The 8,876-nt window shown below is 42.3% G+C and overlaps 1 protein-coding gene across 1 annotated transcript; it reads left to right on the top strand.

The window, feature by feature from the left end:
• The first annotated feature begins 3,162 nt into the window (after positions 1-3,162).
• mstnb (myostatin b) lies at positions 3,163-7,948 on the top strand. The gene is made up of 3 exons (XM_023423065.2): positions 3,163-4,480; positions 4,863-5,233; positions 6,079-7,948. The coding sequence occupies exons 1-3, from the start codon at positions 4,102-4,104 to the stop codon at positions 6,457-6,459; spliced, it is 1,131 nt and encodes a 376-aa protein (XP_023278833.1). The 5' UTR covers positions 3,163-4,101; the 3' UTR covers positions 6,460-7,948.
• Positions 7,949-8,876: the final 928 nt, after the last annotated feature.

The raw sequence follows: 8,876 nt of genomic DNA, 5'->3' as shown, positions 1-8,876 counted from the left end.
ATACACTGCACCCAAAATTAAATACATGAAAATAAACCTGAGACCTATGGAAACGTACTGCGTTTATTTAAAAAAAAAAAAAAATCCAGCTTTTCTGAATTAATTCAGAAAACGTAGTATTTTTATTTTATTTATTTATTTTTTAGAGAAAAGTTTTAAAAAAAAATCGTATTTCTCTGAATTAACGAGATAATTATGTCGTTAATTCAGAAAAACAGCAGATTTTTTTTCCCTAAGTGAATGCACTACGCTCCTGCCACCATGGGTTAATATCTGTAAGCAATCTTGTAACATACATCATATAGGCTACTGATGAATAGCGTTTTCTATCTGTACTTAGTAAGTAAGTAGTGCATTAAAAAGTAAAAATTTTTTCCTGAAATACAATACAGAAGCAAAGCAACACAAAATGGTGCTTCAGTTACTTTTCATGACTGGTTTTCATAATTGTAGTATTGTATCTAAAATCTAATGAAATAAAAAATTTTCATATAGTAATGTTTCACTTTGACAGAGGCCTTTCTATTTCACTTTACCAATTAAGGGCGTGCACGCTTCCTGCGCAGTACAGTTAGGCTATTTAAAAAAATTTTCATATAGTAATGTTTCACTTTGACAGAGGCCTTTCTATTTCACTTTACCAATTAAGGGCGTGCACGCTTCCTGCGCAGTACAGTTAGGCTATTTAAATTGAAATTTTCTAGGTGGCGCTGTTGAGCCATTTTGCCACGCCTATGTGTGAGACCCATAACAGATGTAAATTCCCACCAGACCTGACGTGTGTGCAGAGTTTCATGACTTTTTGAATATGAGAAAGGCCTCAAAAAGGCAATTTACTTTTAGGTAAGGAAAATAATAATAAACAGTACAGTTTCATTAGGGTCCTCACACCGCTGGTCGGCGCTCGGGCCCTAACAAGTGACGGTCCCACAACCGTCCACCATAACTCTCCTACCTGTGCACAGCTGGTTCCACTTATGCTTAATTAACGGAAAATTAGAGCTGTGTTGTCATAAGAAGACCCCTCCGCCTTCTTGTGAAGTGGCTTTTCACAATGTCTCATGGTGCCATGTGAATCAGTGAGTCAGAGTTAGTTTGTTTTTTTTTACACAGTAGACTTCAACACAACTTGGTTTAGTCAAAGGTTTGTCTTAGTAGAGGAGACCAGGGATGGCTGTAACATCATTGACATTTCTGTCTGTATCTTGTATCCTTTAAGTCAAAGCGTTCAAACTTTAATACAAACTAGTTCCATGTGTCTGCTGTTAAATGGTGTAGCTGTTATCTCTGCAACACAAACAGAACATGTCTAGTGTAGTCTGAAACACAAGGACTGAAATGTTACAATTCACCTCATAGTCCAGGTGAGTTGTAACATTCACTGGGATGAAACGTCACATTACCACATGAGGATTATGACAAAAACCTGATATTGAAGCTTTTTATTCAACACTTAGCCTACATGGCTTTTTAATATATATGTGTGTGTGTGTGTGTGTGTGTGTGTGTGTGTGTGTGTGTGTGTGTGTGTGTGTGTGTGTGTGTTTGTGTGTGTTTGTTGTTGTTGTTGTTGTTACAACTCACTCAGACTTGTAGCCATGAACTGGATTAGCTTACTGCTAAAACATTAGCACTGATATCTAGCATGACAAATATCTACATAGACTCTCAATAGACATGACATAAGTTTGAAGAGTTTAACTACAGAGCAGACAGTGCTGTTACAAAATAGATTTAGTAAAAAAAAAAAAACTTTCTAACCTCAAAATTAGTTTTTCTATTTAAAACTCTCTGATTCTGTCACAGGGAGCTGCTTCCTCACATGTTGAGTACGGACCAAACTGAGCAGGTAAACAGTGAATCAGGTGATTCATAACTCCTGACTGGAGAAACCGGAAGTGTTACAGCTGACCCATAACAACCATCCCTGGTCTCCCCTACATCATGTCATTGTGCAGTGGACACTTCTGGCCTTGAAAACTAGAAATACTTAATACATTTACAGGTATCCAGAGGGAGAAAACACACTCCTGTATCCTGGCAACAGCCTTTTTCCACAAGCTGCTCCATTATAGTAGAAACTGCTTCACAAAACAACAATGGTTTACAAACAAGTACAAGACAGAAACTCCAGTTCATCTTTTGAATAACCAGTGTAAAGTATTGTCCCATTAGCGACCTAGCAAACCTCACAGGCTAACACATTTTGTAACTGGCAACTAGCATGTTAGTGACTTTTATTTGACCTCTTCAATAACCTTATTGAGAAAAAATGGTGTTCATTGGTGAATGATGCAAGGGGGAAGTAAAGAGAGAGCTTTGGACTGATTTAGGTTCCACATAATGAAACAGTGATGAGGAAGACCACCATGTATAATTTATGATTTAAGTCTTGACAAGCAGAAAACTCAATATTTATTGACATGTATTTGACTCATCTTTACAGGTATCCAGAGGGAGAAAACACACTCCTGTATCCTGGCAACAGCCTTTTTCCACAAGCTGCTCCATTATAGTAGAAACTGCTTCACAAAACAACAATGGTTTACAAACAAGTACAAGACAGAAACTCCAGTTCATCTTTTGAATAACCAGTGTAAAGTATTGTCCCATTAGCGACCTAGCAAACCTCACAGGCTAACACATTTTGTAACTGGCAACTAGCATGTTAGTGACTTTTATTTGACCTCTTCAATAACCTTATTGAGAAAAAATGGTGTTCATTGGTGAATGATGCAAGTAGTAGTTGTATGGTGCAGCTGATTAAAGCTCCGGACTCCAGAAGGTAAGTGTGTGTGTGTGTGTGTGTGTGTGTGTGTGTGTGTGTGTGTGTGTGTGTGTGTGTGCGCGTGTGCGCGCGTGCGTGCGTGTATTGTTACAACTAACTCAGACTTGTAGCCATGAACTATCTTAACCTACAGCCAACAGCTGAAACATCTATCTATCATCTATCAGTGTATCTTGCTTGTTGACTACAGCAGTGATTATTGATATTGATTATCAGTCCCAGTGTTTGGAATATTTGGTGAATTGATTAGAAAATCTGGCGCCTGTCTCTATTTCATACTGTCACGCATGAACAGCTGACGATAAATATACCTGCAATGCAAAAGTAATGAAAAGACTTGCAGGAGGATCTGTGAAGAGGTGGCTCGTTAATCTTGTGTTCTGTCTTGTGTCTTTTCCTGAATGTATTTGAATGTGTAATAACCTGGTTTTGATTGTCGCCAGGCGCTGCGGAGCTGCAGCTGTTCGTGTTTCTGCTGCCACACGGTGGCGCCGTCTTCTCATGTGCTACAACAGGTTTCACCAACAAGGACTTGGACAAATCCTGGACCAAGGATTTTCTTTATATCCGATGATTTTAATTTAAATCTCCGATTAATTTTCAGTTTTCACTTTTGACGTGAACCGATAATTCAGTTCTCACAAAGAAATCTGACCCTGACAGACCACAGCAACAGAAATAAGTAGACTACCATTACATAAGGTTATGATTTTTATTTTTCCTCAATTCCCCAAAGACACAGAAAAGTACAGACAGACATTTGATTGATCTATCATGTCTGTAGTTCATGTGAATGTGAGCTTATTTTAAAATGTAGCCTATTCTTTTGGGGGGAAAAAAGCCTGTTCATAATTCAGAAACCCTGTGTGTTATCTCTGAAACTGCTTTATCTTTTCTCAAAAATGCAATTGGCCAGTTGTTGTTTGTTTTGTGTGTGTACGTTGAAGTTCATCAGAGCATTAAATATCGCGCAGTCCAGTCTGCGCCCCTGTTGCGCAATCGCCGTCAGAAAAGTGAATTTATCCATCTGTGGCCACGCTCAGTGCACGCTCACAGTCTGCGTCCCTTTATGGTTTGACAGCGAAAAAAAGTTTTCATGTCAGTCGGTTAAAATTCATTGTTGCCTGTCCAGCCAATCATAGTTTTTGACGACACAAAAGAGGCTAAAGTTGGAGTATAAAAGGTGCGCGCTAATAAAGTATGATGCCTATCAGAGTGCGACATTAATCCAAACGCAGTGCAGTCACGCATTAGGTCCAGCACGCACCACGGATCTTTTTTTTTTCTAAATCAAACTTCACACCGTAGAGACAATGCATCTGTCTCAGATTGTGCTCTATCTTAGTTTGCTGATTGCTTTGGGTCCAGTAGTTTTGAGTGACCAAGAAACGCACCAGCAGCCCTCCGCCACCAGCCCAGAGGACACTGAGCAGTGCGCTACCTGCGAGGTCCGGCAGCAGATCAAAACCATGCGATTAAACGCGATTAAATCTCAGATTCTGAGCAAACTGCGAATGAAAGAAGCTCCGAACATCAGCCGAGATATAGTGAAGCAGCTCCTGCCCAAAGCGCCGCCGCTGCAGCAGCTCCTCGACCAGTACGACGTGCTGGGAGATGACAACAAGGATGTAGTCATGGAGGACGACGACGAGCATGCCACCACGGAGACAATAGTGATGATGGCCACTGAACGTAAGTTTTTGTCTGGCTGTGTTTTGTGCATGATGAAAAGGACGGAGATCAGTTGTCTCCAAAATAGATTTTTACGCACGGGGCAGAGCACACGAGACGCTATAAATAGTCTTTATTTTGACAACATGTGGTTTAGCGTTTTATCAGGATTTGATCAGCTATTGAAATTGTCCACATACACATATTACAAAGTATTAACATAGCATATGGATCAATGCATTTGTGCAGAGAGCGCGCGTGGTAATTACGCACAGGGCCCACTTCCAGAGTTCAGATGCCATGCCAAGGATTTTTATTTACACCAGTTTATTTCTGTCTGTAAATTTCAATCACACATGGTCAGTAAACACAGAGAACCTCTTCTCTTCCTATCTTTCCCCAGCTGAGTCCGTCGTCCAGGTGGATGGGGAACCAAAGTGCTGCTTTTTCTCTTTCACTCAGAAGTTTCAAGCCAGTCGCATAATGCGGGCGCAGCTCTGGGTGCATTTGCGCCCGGCGGACGAAGCGACCACAGTGTTCCTGCAGATCTCCCGCCTGATGCCGGTCACAGACGGGAACAGGCACATACGGATCCGTTCCCTGAAGATCGACGTCAACTCCGGGGTCAGCTCTTGGCAAAGTATAGACGTCAAGCAAGTGTTGACCGTGTGGCTGCGGCAGCCGGAGACCAATTGGGGCATCGAGATTAACGCCTTCGATTCGAGGGGAAATGACTTGGCCGTGACCTCCGCAGAGCCCGGGGAGGAAGGACTGGTGAGCAGAGCCTTTATTTCACATTAAACAGAACCGTGTGGTGAAGGTTTTACTCTAAGTGATAACTGGCAGTTTATTTCATCAGTAAATGCACAGGAGTGAATAAGTGTGGGTGCATGCGTGGAGAGCTGTAACTGCTGCAGCTGCTGGATCGGTTCATTATCTGGGATCCCAGTCCTGATCCTAATCAGTATGATAACTGGACCAATAAAAATCCAGATTACAACTGGGTTACCAAAGAAAAGTATTATGGATTTTCAGTTGTATGGTACAGAGGTTTTAGCTTTAAGCTTCCAGAGGTTTCAGTGTGAGGAGAGGCTTTGCAGGATCAGCAGGTGTTTAAACATTCAGGCGTTTCACTGCTGGAAGAAGGAATTAAGATTTAAAAGACTTTTGAAAGCTGTTAATCAACACAGACTCCATGTAGGCATACACCTGCATTTGGAGAGAAGCCCAGGCCACAATAACCTCAAATCTTACTGCTTGATTACATAAAAGTTCACCTGCTTCACATTCCTTGAAGTATTCTGTGTGACTGTGTAAATCAGAGTAATTGCCTGCACACACACACTGCTGCTATCAATGACAAACACACATCACATGGCTCAAATACTGGCACCAGGCTCGGGGGCAATTAGAATACCTAGACGGCTGAAGTTAACCAACCGTCAGATGATTTAATTTCTTTAAAACTCAAAGTTTCATAATATTATCGTGCCATGTTTGAAACCCAGCATCACAGGTCGAGGCTGCTGGATTAAAAAAATGTAAGATGAATGCTGTCATCCACCTTTTTGCAAACTAGTTATTTTATACAAGTTTTAACGCACGCTCTGTCATTACAGCAACCGTTCATGGAGGTGAAGATCTCAGAGGGCCCCAAGCGAGCCAGGAGAGACACGGGGCTGGACTGTGACGAGAACTCGCCAGAGTCCCGGTGCTGCCGTTACCCGCTCACAGTTGACTTTGAAGACTTTGGCTGGGATTGGATTATTGCCCCAAAGCGCTACAAGGCCAACTATTGCTCTGGGGAGTGTGAGTACATGCACTTGCAGAAGTACCCGCACACCCACCTGGTAAACAAGGCCAACCCCAGAGGGACTGCAGGCCCCTGCTGTACCCCCACCAAGATGTCGCCTATCAACATGCTCTACTTTAACCGCAAGGAGCAGATCATCTACGGCAAGATCCCCTCCATGGTGGTGGACCGTTGTGGATGCTCTTGAGTCGGGACGGAGACCCCGGCGAGAGGGACGGGAGGACGGAGGGGCTGTGGCTCACTCTGGCCTCCAACTTCAGACTTGTTGACACAACCAATCCACCAGTTCCGATGCTTTCCTGCAGAACATGGTGCAATAGAACCAGAATAGAGGCCACAAACAGCCCGACTTTTCCGCAGGGCAGCGCTTTCACAACCGGCATAGCTCATTTCTTTCTTCCAGTGAAATCATAGCCATAGAGGCTCAAAGTCAGATCAATACAGGAACACACACACACACACACACACACACACACACACACACACACACACACACACACACACTCGCACGCACACACTCGCACGCACACACGCACACACACACACACACACACACACACACACACACACATGCTGGACTTTGGAGTGAATGTAGACAGAAATGATCAAAGTTATCCAGAACTTTTATTTTTTCCATCGTCTCAGTGTTCTGTGCTCTATCCATTTATGCAAACATGCTGACAGATTATACTCATATGCCATCTACTCCACTCCACTCCACTCATAGCCAACATACAAGCTATTACACTTTTTGCTAAGCTATACGTTTGTGATAATCATTTTTTCGAGTTATGTTTTCAGAGTGAAACCAGGAATCCTCAAGGACTTTTTGAAAGGGCTTGGAAAAACACAGCTGGAGACTCCTCGGAGTGAAATTTCACACTGGTAGAACATGCTTTAGTACACACAGGTTCATCGGAGTCAAAAAGATGGGTCCTTAGTCACTACTGCCATTTATAAAAACCCAAACAAAACTTGCAACATTAACTCATTTGTAAAAATTAGACAGAGGTCATTATCTTTCGTGTGTTGGATGAAACTTGTAATTTAATTTTTTTTTCTTGATCAGCAATGCAAAGAGCTGTGGAATAAAACCCCGAGTGCGGCGGCGATGCGGTGGTCGATCCTATGGACACAAACATGTTCCACCAGCGTGAAATACCCCTTCAGGTCTCGACAGATCTTCATGTACTCTACCATACAAACACACAGCAACATACTCGACCACGAAGCATCGTTGCTCAGTCATAATCACTATCCAACAAAAACAGCCAGACCTGCCCAATACACTTGAATTATTCTGATTGTAAATTCACATTACTGGACAGAAGGACTTGAACTGAAGGCACAATGAATGCAGCCTACAAATGAAAAATGTGTTTAAGACAGAGAGAATAGATGAATGAATGTCGAGATCACGCGTTAAACTCTGTCTTACAAACAACACAGTTTGCACTATGGCACACCAATAGAAAGAATTGGTTGCTACAAAAGTTGTAAAAACTGATTTTGATATGTTTGCTAATTTGTATTGTATACTTATGCCATTGTTTCCATTAGGAGTTGCCTTACTAAACCACTGTTGGTAAATGTATAAAACCACATCAAGATTAAAAAAAAAATGTAATACAGCAACTCTATATACTTGTTTTAACAAATAAAGTTTCTAGCTTGTTTGTTGAGTTCTGTTTGTTTGAGTAGTGTGTCTCTGCGTCAGCCTTTGCACTTCACAGGAAGCAAGAATACTCATTTTCAGTAACGTGATCTTTGAGGTTATACTGTAGTTATACTGAGTTACAGTTCAAAGTCATGTTAATTCCTGGAAATACATCAACAACATAAAATCTTCTTGCATTCAATTTCAAAGTCCCACACAATATCAAATAAGCATTTGCAGCATAGCTGAAAGAGGTTAGTGCAGTGATACTTTTACTACAGTTTCTCAAAGGAATCTGGCCAGACATGCCTTTGTTTCTAGAGAGGCTTCAGAGCCTCTAGCTCGGAGTCATTCTGCTGACTCACAGATCATATCCAAACCTGGTGTTTCAGTATCACAACACAACAACCTGAACCTTAACATCGCAGCCCCATTTCACACTTCAGCAGCTGAGAATCTTTATGTCTTCACCACATGGTGTAAACTGATAAGTTACACAGGCGATGTGTGAGTGTGCGCACCGTGTGCATGGGTGTGAGGGAAGTAGTAATGACAACACACACACACACACACACACACACACACACACTTTGTCTACCTGACTACACCTGCACAATCCCATCACCGTAAGCCTGTTTTATCGTAAGTGTAATTCAGAGCAATTTCCCTGACTTTGCTTTTCTCCAGTGAAGAGATGTTGAAAGTGTTGCAGTCTAATGAGAGGATGTGAACTCTGGTGCGCTCTGACAGCATGACCTATTCGACTGACGGCCTCATTGAGGCCTGACTTCCGCCCAGTAGAGGGCGAATTGAGCACTGCCCCCGAGAGCCACTTCCTTTCATGCTGAGAGCTGGCACGCTGCCATGAAGATCGGCCACAGAGGAGAGCAGACCTTGGACAGAGTGGATCCACAGAACTTCTTTTTCCTGGGAAAAGGGTTTTAGAT

The sequence above is a fragment of the Seriola lalandi genome, unplaced genomic scaffold, assembly GCF_002814215.2.
Source record: "Seriola lalandi dorsalis isolate HSWRI2012SDOR001 ecotype SW California unplaced genomic scaffold, Sedor1 jcf7180002054689, whole genome shotgun sequence".
NCBI lineage: Eukaryota > Metazoa > Chordata > Actinopteri > Carangiformes > Carangidae > Seriola > Seriola lalandi.
Note: the sequence above shows the minus strand (reverse complement) of the source record. Positions and strands in the feature narration are given on the sequence as shown.